General features: G+C 37.2%; 1 protein-coding gene across 1 annotated transcript in view; it reads right to left on the bottom strand.

Annotated features, from left to right (window-relative positions):
- adamts3 (ADAM metallopeptidase with thrombospondin type 1 motif, 3) overlaps window positions 1-18,665 on the bottom strand; it is a 324,662-nt gene that overhangs the window by 24,843 nt on the left and 281,154 nt on the right. The window contains 2 exon segments of the mRNA XM_028805559.2: window positions 5,649-5,814; window positions 6,690-6,853. Coding sequence (XP_028661392.2) covers window positions 5,649-5,814; window positions 6,690-6,853 — 330 coding nt within the window.

Raw genomic sequence — 18,665 nt, 5'->3', positions numbered from 1 at the left:
CTTTTCTTCAGCCCGGAAGTACTTCATTCCTTCTGATTAGGGAGTACTTCCGGGCTATAATAAAAACATTCTTGCCTCCCTGCAGCGTCCCCTGGCGGCCCACATGGTATCCGGAAGGGCTGTGAAGCTGAACTCCATTGTCCATGATGCCCTGCTGGAATTCGGGCCACCGTCATGTTGCAGGGAGGACTCCATCTGGCGGCATGGGGGTCACCTTCTATGTACTCCCCCTCCCAATCTTTACACTGCTCCATACGTATCGTCCATTGATTGAAACAGTGCTGGAAGTCTTCTTCCTTGAGGTTGTTTAACAGGCTTGCCGTTTCTGTCTTCACTTCATCTATTGAAGAAAAATGTATTCCCCCTTCAGGTCAGTTTGGATTTTCAGGAACAAGTAAAAATCACAGGGAGCTAAATCGGGAGAATAGGGAGGATGATTGAGGACAGGAATGTTTTTGTTAGTCAAAAACTGCTTTACGGAAAAAGAGAAAATTTTGCACATTTACAGCCCCTTTGTGGATCTCCAGCTGCAAATATTTTATATATATATATATATATATATATATATATATATATATATATATATATATATATATATATCTCCACACATCCATTTTCCAACATGCTGAATCCAAACACAGGGTCACGGGGGTCCGCTGGAGCCAATCCCAGCCAACACAGGGCACAAGGCAGGAACCAATCCCGGGTAGGGTGCCAACCCACTGCAGGACACACACAAACACACCCACACACCAAGCACACACATTCGGGCCAATTTAGAATCGTCAATCCACCTAACCTGCATGTCTTTGGACTGTGGGAGGAAACCCACGCAGACACAGGGAGAACATGCAAACTCCACGCAGGGAGGACCCGGGAATCGAACCCAGGTCCCCAGGTCTCCCAACTGCGAGGCAGTAGCGCTACCCACTGGGCCACCGTGCCGCCCTATATATATATATATATATATATATATATACACACACACACACACACACACACACACACACACACGCACACACACACACACACACACACGCACGCACGCACGCACGCACACACACACACACACACACACACACACACACGACTGTTAGTCAAAAAGTTCCCGGAATTGTGATATAGAGGGAGAGTGAAAGATCAGATTATGCACACACTGCTGTGGAGTGGAGCGCAGCACGTCTGTATACCTGTTACAACAAGTCTGGATTGGTTTTGGCGTGTAGTATTGTTTTAATTACCATTTGAGTTAGACGTGCGCATATTAATTTGGCTCAATGTCGCAGTTCAAACAATGTGGTAACATCAAGTTCATTTGCAAATTTGGGAAATCAGCTTCAGATACGCTAGTGGCACTGCAGCACTTGCTCTGCCGCGAACAGCATTTGCACATTACTTGTACATTACTTACTATAATAACTAATTACAAACATGGCAAAGAAAGATGATGACGAAAGTACAAAACGAGCACCATGAATACACCCCCTGACAATATAAACAGTCCTGGAAAAGTCTTTACGGTAGATGGTGAAAGTGGGTCCTGAAGTAGAAACAAAGGATAAGGGATGGAAAGATGTGCTGGAATACTTCCCATTAGTAAACTACTACCCAAAACATGAATAGAGAACACAGTCTTACCAGCACAGTACAGAAAGTGAATGGTATTCCGAAAGCATGTCTCTTCACAAAGAGCATCTGTAGACTGGATTGAGAAAAAAGAACCCACCCCGTCCCTATATCCAGTGGCCATGCACAATCTTTCTCTGCTGCGAACGTCCAGTTAATAAATGGTTTTAGGTCCTGCTGATGATGAAGTCAGTCAAATAATGAAAGAGTCAAAAACTCCCACAACATCATTCTCTTCTGGTTTTATGTGTATAATGCCTACAAACCACAAACTACAAATCTCATAAGCCCCTTTGCATCCGTGCAAACCTGTTTAAAGAAACAGACCCCAAATTTACAACCAGGAATCTGAGTGTCCAGTGTTGTTATTAACATTTAACAGTCAGCAAACAGGACATACCTACAAATAAATGAAACCTCCTGTGTGGCAAAGCGACAGCCTAATATAACAGGAAATGTGCACCAAACAGCTTCTTGCAGAGGTATCATGACTATTAAACAGACCTCATTTTAAGACATTTTCAGTACTGCAAAACATTTTCATGGAAAAAATGAATACATTAATATTGCACAAGTTAATATTTACATTAGTAAATGTGTTGTCAGACACAGCCGCAACTCCATCATTAAATTGCTGATGACACTACCATCAATGGCCTGATCCCAAACAAAGATAAAACAGCTTACAGAGAAGACAGTTATGTGCTGACTGAATGGTCCCAGAAGAAAAATGTCACCCTTAATGTTAGTAAAACCAAGGGGCGGATAATAGACTTTAGGAAGCAGAAGGCAGACCACACTTCCATCTATATTGGACATGTTGCTGTTAAAAACAGTGAACAGCTTTAAGTTTCTTAGAGTGACTATTACAAACAAGCTCAAAAGGACACAGAACACTTAATCTCTTATTAAAGAGGTTCAACTCTCCTTCCTCACATTTCCCTATCTGTTCTAAGAAACTTCTACAAGTGCACAGAGCCCATCCTCAATAGCCGTATCACATACTGATATGGCACCTATTCAAGTTCAAGATTATAAAGCCCTGCAGAGAGTGGTGCAGGGCCATTGGTCTTCTGACTAGCAGATTCAGAGACAGTTTCTATCTACATTTTGTAACGTTCTGAAAGGGTAGTAATAAAAAGAAATATTGAAACTTAAAAACACTGCGTATGCATGTTTTTTTCTTGTGTATGTGTGTGTGTCTTTTTAGTGGTATTATTATCAACTGTTCCAAATAAGAATTCCATTGTTCTTTATACAAATGACAATAAAATTGAACTGTAAGAATACATACAGTATATACTATATATATTGTACTGTGTATATATATATATATATATATATATATATATATATATACTGCATATATATATATATATATATATATATATATATATATATATATATACTGTATATATATACTGCATATATATATATTCTTTAACAAATAGATAGATAGATAGATAGATAGATAGATAGATAGATAGATAGATAGATAGATAGATACTTTATTAATCCCAATGGGAAATTCACATTCTTCAGCAGCAGCATACTGATACAATAAATAATATTAAATTAAAGAATGATAACAATGCAGGTGAAAAACAGAAAAACAGACAATAACTATGTATAAAAGACATATCTTCTACCATACCTCTATGGAGTTATTTTCAGATGATCCTTAAAGCTAGCCCCTTCCTCATGGTGCTACTTAGGCATAACAGTTTAGTATTTCAATCTCTGACTTGTCATTTACATAAACAATCCAGTGCATCACTCTATGCTCGTGTGTGCCCTTCTGCTGTCTGCAGATGACAGGAAAAGAGTACTACACTGAGGTGCCAATTTATTTGGTACACCTGGTGTGTTGCATCTCACTGGTCTTCAGAAGCAGCACACATTGTTCTGGGCATTGCTGAAGCATGTTGTTCAAGATTCTGCACTGTGACACGTAGGAAAGGACTGGATTGCAGTTATTCTGCTAATTGGTCAAAGTCTTGATACAAAAAGCTCTTTCTGCCTCATGCCAAAAATCCTTGAAATAGTTGAGATCCGAGAATTGTGCAGGAACCAAAGCAATGAAAACTCACTGTCTTGCTCCATTCTGCGATGATTCATGCCTTATGACATGATGCACTATCATGCTGTACATGTCTGATCAAATGTGGATAATATGCAGCCATAAACTTATGCACTTTGGTCAACAATGATATTCAGACATTCATCAAAGGGTTTCAGGGGTCCTAATGTGTCACAGGAAAACATTTCTAGACCTTCACGCTGCCAACACTTGCTGGTATTGCTGACACCAGACAGAATGGCTCCATAAACTCACATTGCTTGCACCAATTTTTTTATTATTCCATCAGCATGATTCAAAAGGAACCTAGATTTGTCTAACCAAGAAACTTTGATCCTATTCCTCAGGGTTAAGTTTTTGATGCTATTATGCCCAGAGGAGACACACTTTTCTGTTTTTTTTGCTGACAGAATTACTATCTGATATGGTCTTAGGCTGTTGTAGTCCATTCAAGACAAAGTCTAATAAATGGTGCATTCTGAGATGACATGGTACACACCAATATTGATGTGATTTGCCTGGCTGTGGAACACCTGTTTGCTCGTGCAATTCTTGTCATTTTCCTTTGACACGCAAGCTGCCTTTGTTCACATGATTGCTTATGATAGGTAGTTTTTTTTTTTCTATTCCTAAAATACATGAAAAGCCCATGGGAGGTTCCTGAACTGACTGAAGTCAATGGGATGGCTTCTTTTGTCCATTCCAATGCTAAAATAAATACTAACTGATGCTGCAAATGATGGTCTGCTTAAATGTTTACCACATATCACTATTGTGTGATGAGTGACATACCCGAAACTGGAATGTAGAATTGATGGCGAGATATTAAGGGGGTACCTAATAAATGAGCAATTCAGTGGATATGTCTGATCTGGATGGTCCATCTCTTGCAGTGTTTGGAAGCTAGGGATGTTTTTTGAGTAGCTTAAAATACAAAAAACACCATACAGAAGATGAAATGAAACTAAACTTTTTAAATTTAAGGAGCTCGCAAGTTTGAAAGAAATAGGCTCAGGCACCTTTAGCGGATTTACACAAAACTTGTAGGAAATAAACTAAAATTAAAAATAAGAAAAGAAAATCAATGTCAAAGTAATAGGGTTCCTGAATACTTAATATGGTGTTTGCTTAATGAAGTTAGAGCACTTGTTTACTGAATTATTGAATTATTTATATACAATCTCCTATAGCCATAGAAACCTAATTTACTAATGGCATAGTTTATTTTCACATTATTTTTTCTGCAATCAGACATTTGTATGATTTTCGTAATCAGGATATTTTTAACCCTACTTACAGTACATTTAGCAACTCAAATTATGAAAAATGTATTTTTGCTTAAAGTGGTTAAGCAAAACACCAGTGTGGCAAATGGGGGGACTGTCTAGCAGTAAAATTAAGTTAACTGACAGTTCTCTGAATTTGTCCTGCCTAACACACAAATGTTGCATAGAAAAGAATAGGAAAAAAGAAGCAGAAATTATGGGGTAGAGTATGCAGACAGGTCAAGGGGTAGGCCCTTGTTAATTTTAAGTGTTTTCAAAAAGAAATATGTAGCATTGAGGGTAGCAGTGAAGTTTAGGTAAGGAAAAAATTAAAATACATTACCAACCAATGCAGGACTTTTTCACTTACTTAAGCATAAAGGAAAAGTAACATCTCTTAGTGAATTAAAAACAAGATAATAATTTTAGTATGTTTTGGAAGTTTTTAATTAGAAATAATAAAACATAAGTGAAAATCCATCTATTGCATTAACTGGCAAACCCCCTGTTCATTATCTCTTATTATTGTGATGAAAGTTAGTGCAAAGTTGATTAATATCTATACATCTTTTAATTTGCAATAAAGTCCTAGAATGCCACTTTATTAGAATTTCCTCCCTTTAAAGGCAGAATACAAATGTAATTGCAGTAAACACTAAATGAATGAAAAGAACTACCTCCTCCACAGGGCTTTGAACATGGTGACCAGCTTTTCAAAGCCCACTCAAAGGCGTCAGTCTCTTCCTGTAGCACATTGTTATTATTGATTGTAGGTACAGAATCCTCATGAATAATGTATTTGTATGTAAGGCTTGATCTTGTTTCATTGTCTTGTGGTATAATCTGCAACAAAATAGCAAATAGTAAAACCAAATAGTATAAAATAAATTCACAAATTCTTTTTGCTAGTTGGAAAGAAAGTTTATACAACACTGCTGAAATGATTCTCAGTCTTTTAAAATTTTTATACATTATATATACACACACACAATACATTACATCACACGCATGCACCTTGGGGACAGCTTAAAGGCTCTGGTGGTGGTAATTCAACACTGATCCGGAAGGTGGTGGTGTACACTAACGCCTCATCTCTTCCTCCATGTCTGGCATTTAGCCATCTTGGAGAGTCTAGTTGGAGGCTTACGTCCTAAGCAACATTATTTCTTTGCTGAAAAGCTTTATTTAATTGCCTTAAAATATGGGGTAGCAGTATCACCCCAACTTCTTTTCTTTTGTCCTTGTCATCTTTTACAATATACTGTATATACATGTATTTATTTATTTGTCTATTTATGTATTTATTTATTTAAAGACCATCTTTAAATTTTCCCCTAGGGATAAATATCTATCTAACTATCTATCTATGTCTATAAACTGTGTAACTGAATGAAGCTTGAGTAAGTGTAGCACAGAATAGTGCACACTTCTTCACACAGTAGGGTATTAACTTTTTAAACCAGAAAATGAAGAATTCATTACTCCAAAATTGTGCTACACAAAGGTTAACAAAAGTCCATATTCATCTCTCAGATACTCACTGTCACATCCTCCTCTTTTAAGTATTATTGACAATGAGAATATTGATTATACATTAAGAAGTCCAATAATGTGTCATGCCATCTTGAAAGTCCAAGTAAAATCATTGAATTATGTGAGTACAATACTAAAAGAAGTCAAAATTAAAAATAAAAATATACATCATCATTAGAACTTACCAAAACTAGAACTGCATCATGCAATGGACCATCTGTACGAACAGTTTCAATGTTGTCCTCAATGGTATATTCCCATTCTACACCAAGATCAATGAACCTCTTAGACACTACTCCTTCTCCTTTACCGTTTAGAATATAATGTCCTGTGGCTTGATTCTTGATGGCTGAGGATAGCAAACATAATTAGCTCACACAAACAGTTAAAATGCATAAATATTGTGATTACATAGTAATGCACACATTTCAAAGATCTTTCCTTCAGTAGTTTTTTTTTTTATGGCATAATAACTAGAGGAAAGGATAAGTAAATCTGAGGCTTTAGAATGATGAACACAGTAATACAATTTTTTTTTGGATGTTTTTAAATTATGTACTAGTTGTGTTACCTTGCTTTGCCCACAAAATTTTCATTGGGCCATAGCTACAGTGCCTTTGTTTAATCAGAAGTATCAGAAGTTTTTTTCTTTTTGTTTTTTTGTTTGTCGTAACAGAGACTAATATCATTTGAGCTGTTTACTATTGAACATGCTACATACAATTCTTTTTGGTGTTGGTGTAAAAGGGATTGCAGCAGCACTCCACTTTAAAGCAGTATTTGGTAATGTTACAAAGGTGACTTAAAGTTGATTAATTCAAACCTAAAAATTGTTAAAAATCTTTAATCTCCACTAGCATCAAAGCCCAAAATGAATATGCCTCAGTGTAAAGTAGATTAGAACACATATTTTCTTCTTCTTCATTCAGTTGCTACCTACCAACAAAAAAAACAAAAGTTACTAATTACTTTTACTCATTTAGCAGCACTGTCCTGTTCTCATCTTATCACATTCTGAAACACAGAATCTCGATCAGCTACAGAACAAATCTCGGTTCAGTGTGTTCCATCATGGCTTTTCTCCACTGTTTACAGCCTGTTCTTTTTTCATGTTCTCTTTTTTTAAGTTCAAAAAGTGGTTAACACTAACTGTTGATTGGTATTGCGAACTTAACCACATTATGTGGCAACAGTGTTGGCTTTTCCAAAACTATGTAATGTTAAAAAAAATTTAATCAGTTTATTTCAGAGTTATTGTCACACGTGACATCCCCCAGGTCTGCACAAGTAATAGACAACGCTGCCTGATATTATTTCCACCTTTACTTACTCTGCTAATTTCTCCAAGGGGACCACATCTACCCACTCTTATCACACTCTATTCATGATGGGGGGAACCCCCCTATTCAAATGTTGTCTCTGATCCTTCAACAAACATAAAAAGGTGAAACTGGGTCCCAGGGCCACAAAGTCTGAGAAACACTTCTTAAAGATAAATGCTGTAATCTAGTGAGACAATGAAACTGTTATTCCACGGTGGTCGAGCAGTTGCTACCTTCGATGACATGCCGTGTTTGTTGATGCTCTTATTTAAACTTTGTGAGATCTGATGAAATTGTCTGGATCAGTGAACTGGCTGATGGGAAAATGTTGGCATTTTCACAAGGTTGTTTTGGGGCTAATATATATTAAATAACTTTCTTACTGGATCAGCTGTACCAAATGGAGTATGCCCACATTCACAGTGGCTGTCAAGCATTTGCTAAAGCTTCTTTCAGCTCCACCAAACTTTGATGTTTTTAATTCACTTCTGCACATGGCCATCATTTGCATTAACTGTCATGACCCATTTCTCCATGTAATCACTGTCACCACTGTGGCAAAATGGGGGATGTGGTGAGTTAAAATGTCCAACTTGCCAAAACATTATTAATGACAAATATCAACAAATAAAAAAATGTGTTGGCTAGTTTTGTTTTTCCTACAACATCATCAAATTTCAATCAAATCCATCAAGGCATTTTTGAGCTTTTTAGGTATTTAGTTTTTCAGTTGTTGGGAAATATTACCCCTAAATATTGATATATCAAAATGTCCTTTCTTAGTGGAAACCTATTGCTCTAGATATACTGTACTATCCTGCCAAAGTTCAGCTTTTTAGCTAAACAAATAACAGTTCTTTTGTTGAAGAGCGAATGAGCGAGTCATTAAAACAGTCAGTCAATATACAGTATGTTAGGACTGGGACAGTCAATGCGCTAATTTTTGTGATTACTGTATCGTGTTTTACACATTAAAAAATATTGTTGCATCCAGGGCTGGCAATGAGGCAAATACCTCAGGCAGTGCTTTGGTTAAGGCAGCATTTTCATTTGTTTTTAACATTATGAAATAATAATACAAATAAGTTAAGTGTGTAGTAAAGAATTATATATAATACACCCCCAAAATACACAGGGGTTACGTTCCTAGGGCACCAGCGAGTTGTGAAAAACCACGAATTTTGGATGTAGTTAAAAAATGCCTATTTTTATAGTTTAAACCCTAAATATGCCCCCAAAACACTTTAATTTAATTTCAAACTCAGCTTAATACATTACCTAATAAAAGAATGTAAAGGTAAACCCGTATACTGTACAGTACTGTACTGCTATGTCTCCCGTGGTGCTAGAATGTAAAATACAGATGTTACCGCTATATGTACTGTAATTCGTGCAAGCGTGTTTTCATTGCCTAGATGCCTTAGAAGGAGCAGGGCACCTTGGGGCTTTAACTCTTACACTGCCACATACTTGGGGGTTAATGCACTTTAAGTAAATGTCACATTTTACAAAGAAAAAGTGAAATTTTAATGGAACACAATTTTTTTCATGCAAAGAGCATCACCATTACTGCAACACTGATCATTTTACACACTGCAAATGAACTGTAAAAACTATTTAAAAAACTACTGGAACAATATGTACAAGATGCAACCGACGCCATGGATGAAACTAAGGGTAAATCACCGAGCCAACTGCGCTTGAACTGGCAGCATGAAAGCACACAGAGGTAAACGCTGACGAAGGCAGGCTAGTCTAGTGCGGCGGCTCAATCCCAGAGACAGTAAGGCTGCAGGGTGTCACGCTTGAGTCACAGAATTGCACAGAAACACAGGAGATTGTACAGAGAGGAACTTTATTCAAACACTTCAAACAAACATGTCTCTTTCAGAAGTAAAATGAGCTCAGTATGCAGTTAGTTCTCGATTAAAGAATAGACAAACTTCATAGGGGAGCACAACGGGAGCGGGACCCCCAACAAGAGCAGAGGATGTCTGGGGGAGGAGAGAGAAACAAAGCAATCAGCCAAAAAAGACAGGTGCTGTTCAGGCTTTTAAGTATGTGTAGTGTTGCGCGAGAAGCATATCACATGACAGAGAAGCTGCAAGTAAGGGAGCAATGTGAAAGTAGTCTATCAGCATTTTGTAAGGAGCGTCCATATCTTCTAGGGGTGCGTTCAGCCCCCCTGCTCACAAGGGGCTGGCAGTGGTCATGAGCTGGCTGCTCAACGAATGTACGGCACTGACTGATCAGCTCCTGCGTGCTTGCAAATGGCACTGGGAAACAAGTATAGCTGGTTGTGGCAGTTTAAGTGTTAAGAGGAACAAAACGGAAAACATAAGAACACTCAGCTGAAGATATATCAATCAATCAATCAGCAGCCAGGAGAAATGAATAACGCTGTAGCGGTCCGGTGCCGCTAAGATTCACACCTTTGAGAAGATGGTCATTTATTTATTTTTATCGGGGAGATTCCAGGGACGCACCCAGCCTTGGCCCAACCCCACGCACTCAGAAACAGAGACAAAAACAAAGCAAACCAGTACTCAAACAGCAAATAAAGAATGTAATGAAAACAAATGAAATAAAAGAAAACAACGATACCACCCCTGTTCCCCTTACAGCGATTACACATTAAATACAACAAAGCACCAACAAAACACACACAGTAAATCATGAAAAACGTTCATGAAAAACGGCAACGGATGAAGGTGTTAGTTTATTCTGTGCGAGCAGGATCACGTGGGTGGACGGTTGCTTGTACTATAAAATGCTTGACCTGGCGGCGATCAACGCACATGTACTGTGCAAGGCATGTACGGGGTCCACTTATAGTTCACATTGATTTAGTTAAGTACTAGGATTAAGTACTGTTACAGGCTATACTATAGTTTCATTACATTTCAAAGAACTTGTTTAAATTCATGTAAACCAATTTGTGTTTCACATGTTCCTAGATTTATGGCATTATGCATATATATTTTGTATTTAATCCCCACTCTGGCCCTCTCATAGTGTGAAGGGCAGTGAGCTGGCCCCTTGATTAAAAAGTCTGTGGACCCGTACTCCACAGTGTATTCATTAGCTGCTCTTTGGGCTACAATAACACCAAATCAGGAGTGACATTGTGTGATTGTGGGTGTGTGAATAAGTGGGCCTTGTAATGGACTCATACAATGACTAGGTTTGTTTCCTACCTTGCACTCAATGCCACTTGGATGGGCTTCTGCCTGCTGTAACACTGAATTGTAGACAGGCAGCAGTCTAATGTGGCGGTTATGTGTGTGTTATGGAAGTATGAATTTGAGTATGGTTTCTCAAACTATGGGTCGTATGAGTCATAAATCATAACAGCACTGAATTGGAAACAGTCCCGAATGGTTTTCTTAATGTTTTGAAATGGGTCCCCATGGGCAGGTTAAGAAAACATCATGATAATCATTGGCAATTCTCTAAGAAACCATGGGCTGGCAATCGGAGGCAATTCTCCAAGAAGAACACTGCCACTCCGTGTGGGATGCTGCTCTGTGGTGATTGTGGGTTGTAAAGACATAAAAAAAGCAAAATTCGGTCATGAGAAAAAAATAAGTTTAAGAACCACTGATTTTAGAGAATCTAAACAGGCTCAGTGTGAGTGGGCACTGTGATGGTTTCTTGCCTTGTTCACAGAGGATTCCTTGTACCCCAGACTGCTGGGTAAGTTAATGCATGCTTGAAAGCATTTCTTAAATTATAGCTGTTGTTTATAATTTAACAGTAATTATGACACATGCATAACTCCTCCCACCCTCCCAAAAAACAGGCATCTATAAGCAGGTCTGTTTGGTGGTGGAATATTCAATGGAAAATTTCTCATGAACATGACCTCATCACAGTTGTGACTTAATAATTTTGGATATTACTTTAATTTTCTTTGAATGTATGTGAAAATGTGGAAATAATGTGAAAATCCCTATTTATTTCTGCATTATATAAATTGAAGCAATTAGTTAATTTCAAATTCTAAGCATACCATTTTGAAATACCTGTAATATTTAATGGTTTTAGTTATTTTCTTTTTTAAAAAGTGTACATTTTATGCACTCACTGTAAAAAGATATATATATAGAAAATTTTTATAAAAAAGTATTCTGAAGCATACTGTGCAATTATAGCATGATTATCCTAAAAATAAGCAACCGGCTCGGCTAAGTGTTGAAAAAAGCTGATCCTCTGCCTCATTCTGACATGCACGGCAGCATCTCTGCATCTCCCAGAAATCTCTGCTGCAAAATGATTCCTGTCTAAAATGATATTGCAAGCATTGAAGCGTATGTGCTTAAAGTTTATTTCAGTGTACATAAATATAAAGTAAGCAATTTCATTTGAAGTTATTCTAGGATGCAATGTGGTGGGTATGATAATTGTGTTGGCATGTCTGTTGAAGGGCAGTTTGATTGTTGTACTGAGGATTTGTTATGTTACGAGGTGCCCATTGTATGGTGATTTGATTAAGGCAGCACAATGGCAGTGAGGCATAGTGCTTAAGACTTGGGACTTCAAACTCAACAGTTGTGGTTTCAGATCCTGCTACTGAGACTGTGTGACCATAGCAAGTCACTTCACCTGCCTGTGCTCCAATCAGCAAGTCAAAAGAAATTGAACTAATTATATCTCAAATTCTGCAAGTCACCTTGGATAAAGGCATCAGGGAAATAAATAAATAAAATACACTGGATACTATTTAAGAGCAAGGAGTAGATGTTATTTCTTTATACACTATATATGACTAATGTTCTTTCATCAACTGAGCTTGATATTGTTATGCCACAATCAGCTTAATGTACTAAAAAAAAGTTAAGTTTTAACGGATCCAAGCAGGAACGTTTCAAACTAGACAAAGTGTCTCTCCTCCAAGCGATTTAGTAAGGCACTTTGTTGATGTGTTGCTGCCATCTAGTGGGTATGCAGTGCTATTAGTTTTTTATTATTTGTATTTGCACCATGACATAAGATCATTTATGAAAGTTAATTTCCTCATCTTTCAGAAAAACCATACACTATGCTTTACATGCAAATAATTAAAAGACTCATTTTCGTCAGTATCAAATGAGGTGTGAAAGGGTGGTAAAAATAAATAGGTTAATCTTAATCCGTTAAGAAGTCCCATCTCCACGACTCTCACCGGTCACCTGCAAAAAGTTCAATTTGTCTGACTCAGCAGTGCGTAATTGTGTAGGCTGCCCACAAAGCAATACCTTCTTTACAGGTACTATGCAGTAAAACTGTATTAAACCACTAATAAACCCTAAAACTGCTTTATATACAGTGCTTTTAACAAAATTTTGAGCACAAACAGTACTCTTTACAGATGTACAAATACATCCTTTTATCAATGCAAAAAATAATAAACTGATTATGTAAATAAAATGTACTGATATATTTACTGTGTACAGTGTATATCGTTAAGATTGGTTAGCTGGCTTTAGAGACAGTGTAAACAGAGGCAGCTGACAGAAACTGCAGCCTTTCAAGTGTTAAAATTGCCCAACTTCATTATAAAAATCACAAAAATACATAATATCTGTGACATAATTTAAATTTTTTATGTTACATTATAAAGAGGACTAAATTCAGTAAACATCTTTGATGTATGCAAGATGGTTTTCCTAAAGATAAATTGCATTAAGAAATATTCAGCATGCCAATAGCTTATTGTGGAATTTAAATTGATTACATTGTTTTAAACTGTTACAAGCTAAAGGCTTTTGATTGCAACATTGTAATGGGTTTTACTCATTACTGAAAGTTCAAGACACTCTAAGTGTTTTATGAGATATATGCACAGTATTTAGGTAATTGCAGTAAAGAACAAAGTGTTATGGCTTTCATAGAAAGAGTAGATTTAACTGCAGTTTCAAGCACATTTTAACACCTCAGTCTAGGAGAACGTTTGAAATAAATGTTCACCATAATCATAAAAATTTTTAATTGCCCTTTTTTGTGATGACAGTTAATTATATGAGGGTTACACTTCTGTAAAGTAGAAATAGAAATGTAAAAGGACACACAAAATTCACATTGCAGTTAAATATCCACATGCAAGCAAGTATACTAGCTAAGAAAATGTTTTTCAAGTACATGCATGCATATATATATATATCCATCCATCCATCCATTTTCCAACCCGCTGAATCCGAACACAGGGTCACGGGGGTCTACTGGAGCCAATCCCAGCCAACACAGGGCACAAGGCAGGAACCAATCCCGGGCAGGGTGCCAACCCACCGCAGGACGCACACAAACACATCCACATACCAAGCACACACTAGGGCCAATTTAGAATCGCCAATCCACCTAACCTGCATGTCTTTGGACTGTGGGAGGAAACCGGAGCGCCCGGAGGAAACCCACGCAGACACAGGGAGAACATGCAAACTCCACGCAGGGAGAACCCGGGAAGCGAACCCAGGTCCCCAGATCTCCCAACTGCGAGGCAGCAGCGCTACCCACTGCGCCACCGTGCCACCTATATATATATATATATATATATATATATATATATATATATATATATATATACACACAATGTATATACACATACATACATACACTACACACACACACACACACACATATATATAGGTTAAATTCCATTACAATGAACTCCGTTAAACTCATTACAACAAAGTAATTTTTCATTAAAAAAGCACTAAAACACACTGTGTGAGCCAGTAGCTAGACTCTATCAGTAAATCGAATGCGCCCCAAAAAGTCTGTGTATAATGAGGGGCATGATTTTCTGTAACTACTGTAAAGGGGAACATGAGACACTGAGAAGGACCCCCAACTAACCAAAAACCCTTTTATATATACACTTTCCACACTGTAAAATAATGCTAACATATGGTATATTTACACTGTCAGATTTTATAATTGCAAATAGTAGGTGATAAATAAGATAAACACTGCAGCTATAATTTACATGTATTGTCATGTGTATAGAATGGACTTCTTACTTGTATGATTGACCAACATGTAACACATTATCATTCTCTGGTGCCATGCTAAACAAGAATTTGTTTATTTATTTTATAATAAAGACACTTGCTTTTGATTACACAGTGTGTTAGAGGATGGGATTGAACCAGCAATATTGAGTTTTTACAGTACAGCTCCTTATCTTCTATGCCACACTACCTGCTATTATTTTTTATTGGGAGTGTTTCATTTACATTTTAATACATTCTCAAATTTTACTGGTTCAGATGTTCAGGTTCAGATGATAGGCAAAGAAATATCTTAAAACTGATCGTATTATCCTGTAATGTCATGAATGATGTATTAACATAACAAAAAGCGTTTAGTTGCTAACAGGATGTGTCAGGAAATGTTTATTATATTATGTGATTTTTCCAACAAAAAAAGTAATACATATTACTGCTATACCCTAAATGCATAAAAACATCACATCTAAAATTGATACACTAAGATGTAAAAGAATTTAGAAATACCAAAGGAATAATTTACAAATTAAACTCAAGATTAAAACTTTATGTTTTATACTCATCATAACCTACAATAACCTTTACTAAAATCCGCTATAGGCATAAAAAAGAAAATAGTCAAAAAGATATATATCATTTAGAAAGCAAGTTTAGATGCATAGGAGGTTATTTTAAATAATGTTTCAAAGGAGCCCAGCAGTACCTTGCGACTGAAAAAAGCATGAAGATACCTTATTTCTTAACGTTAAATTTCCCTTGGGGATTCTTCATAAATTATTTAATTGAATGGATATACAGATTAATAATTAGTAGTATTTCAATACTACTTTAATCTTTTCATGACACAAATAAAGCCTAACTAGAGTGTGAAGGTGTTACCACTTCTCTATGACATAATATCTGGGCCTTAAAATCTGTTTGTTCAGTGGCATGCCCACTTGTCCAAACTGTCCCAGAGCAGACTGTTTAAAGCGTAACACACTAAGAAATCCTTTGCTCTCCTTTCTCAAAGCTCTCTCCTACTCACACCTTACTCTAACTGCACTTACTTTCTGACAGGTTGATTTACAAGCTGGTATTTTAATAAATGTGCAAAACGTATTTCTTATTTGAAGGAAATCTGGAACAATTTGACTTCAGTTGAAAATATGATCCAAGTAAAACCCCACTTTACTGTTTAGACACTTAATCCACCATCCTTGCATACTCAGCTTAAGGCAGACCCATAATTGGAAATGTTGATGTTACTACCAGTGGATTATAATTTAGACTTCAGTGGCCTCATGTTTAAAAGGTGCTTATGCTCAGAAACATGCATAAGCCATTTCTAATACAAAAGTCGTGAATTATTAAAAAAAAACAAACTTGGCATGAAAACTGGCTTAATGTTATGGCAACTTTTGACCATCAGTAAGTCCTATGCAAACTTTTTGGTGCTGGAAAATGAAGTTAACAAAAATCTTGTATTGCACATTTCTAAGACCTGTTAGTCACATTCCAATGTTCTTAAACTAATTATATCACATTTAACTGCAATGTTCTCCCAGTACAGTAATCTTCAGTGTTGGTAATAGTGCCTAATGTATACACTTAATGTTAACTGTATTAGTGGCCTAGTTGTTTTGTCAATAAAAAGGGTGTGCTGTGTGATGTATGGCACAACTGACAATGGCAGCATTACCAAGTAGCCAACCATCACACACAGCATGACCGTAAAGTCTGCTTTCCACATTACTGTTTGACAAAATAAAGTAATCATGGCTTCAGCTCGCAACAGCATTAGTCAGATACATTTGAGCTTCACATATTAGCTGTATATAAATTGAATAAATGTGCCTTCTATTTAGAAAAATAAATTCATTCTGTGATGGTGCCCTTATCGCAACAAGTGTGCTGTCAGTTGTGCCAATTATATTTGGAAAGTCAGCAATCTCTGCAAATTACCCTTTGATCTTGTTTTGTTCATCATGTCCTTAAGGAAATTGTAGGTATCTGGGTAGCCTCTTAATTTTACTATCGCATACAGATTTTAATGACATGACTCAGAGATGGCTGCGAGACTCCTGGCCAGTCAACCAGTTCACACCAAAAAGCTCCCATTTCCAAATACCCTATGATTATGAAAAGCTGTAATGTAAGAGGGATCGCTTGATTTCTGGTCAGGTCAGGACAGGTGACGGGGTGCTGCAGAGAAGGAGCTGGAACCTACAAATCCCTAACAGTAAAGGGAAGTCTAACTGGAAAGATGTATTGTTGTCACTAAAATGGACAGACTACTGTTAACACTAGATTCCCTGAAGCCTAACACTAGATTCCCTGAAGCCTAACTTGTAATCTCAGGCCACCTTAAATTCCTTTGCACCTCTCCATCAGCGTCTTTTGTTTTGCAAATGTGTCAATCAGCACAAGTAGCAAGCAGCCTGCTATCCCATCCCCTACCGAAGCAGCTTTAGTCGTAGACCAAGTTCTCCCAGTTCAAGTCTGTTTATCTGGGTGTGAGGTGCCTTGAATTGTATAGGGTAAATAATATATTGTTATTTGGAACACAATTTCATGTGTGTTCTGTTTCTACAACGATCTGTGTAAATGTAGAAGGACAGGAAATGTGAGGCAAGAACACATAGCTAAAACAGAAACGTTTTTCATCTTATAGTACTAATGACAACATTGTGACATGAAGTATATAATGTGTGAAGACTAAAGTCCAATTATCAAATAAATACTTTCACAAAAGACACAGATATAATAAAACAAGTGCACTTTTTTTCAAGAATTTAACCAAGGTGAAAGGAATTTGGATTGGGTATGACACACACACTGTCTATAAGTTGAGAGGTGGGTTGTTCGATTCTGTGTCTTTCATGCATTGAGCTGTTTAAGTAGTGAACGACTGTTATTCTCTCCAGTTACAGGCCTATCTCTAATCTCCCCTTTTTGGCTAAGGTGATGGAACACGTGGTTGCTACACAACTCCATGCTTTTCTTCTAGATAACACACTCTATGAGCCTTTTCAGTCTGGCTTTCGTACACAGCACAGCACTGAGACAGATCTTCTCCAGTCTGCAGAGTGCGGTTCCCTTAATATTCTCCTCCTTCTTGACTTAAGTGCAGCATTTGACACTGTTAACCATGAAATCCTCCTGTCACATCTCTCTGCTGTAGGCATCTCTGGCTTAGCCCTTCAATGGCTCACATCATAAATCCTCCACTTCACCTGTGTCGCATGGTGTCCCTCAGGGTTCAGTCCTTGGGCCATTACTTTTTTTACATTATATCCTTCCTTTGGGTCAGATTATTTGCAGACATGGCCTTAACTTCCACTGTTATGCAGATGATATACAGTTTTATCTTAGTACAGACTCCCCTACAGATTCACCTCCCAGCACACTAACAATATGCATCACAGATCTTAAGCTATGGATGGAAAATAACTTTCTCAAACTTATATCAGGGCTTACAGAGCTTGCCAAGGTAGAGTGCAAAGTCCTGTTTGTGATTATGTTTTGTGATGGTCTTTATATAAAAAACTTTTATATGTTACTGATATAAAAGCCAGATTGAATGTTATTTACCTTGATTTATTTACTTATCTCCCTAAAGCGTAAAGTCAAAGCAGACTGCAGAGCTTCCTGTGTTTGATCGACATGGGCATTCTGACAAAGTACATGTGTACTGAAGTGACTTCAGCTGCAGGTGGAAGCTCCTGTTGCACTTTACGCAACTGTTGTTATGGTTCTGCCTTTGTTCAGATAAGCTATAATCCAAACTCTATAAGCTTTATGACCTTAGTCTCAGAAAGTCTTTCTCCTGTGGGATGATTGGAATATTTTCCTGAATAAAGAGTGGCATTGC

The sequence above is a fragment of the Erpetoichthys calabaricus genome, chromosome 7 (assembly GCF_900747795.2).
Source record: "Erpetoichthys calabaricus chromosome 7, fErpCal1.3, whole genome shotgun sequence".
NCBI lineage: Eukaryota > Metazoa > Chordata > Cladistia > Polypteriformes > Polypteridae > Erpetoichthys > Erpetoichthys calabaricus.
Note: the sequence above shows the minus strand (reverse complement) of the source record. Positions and strands in the feature narration are given on the sequence as shown.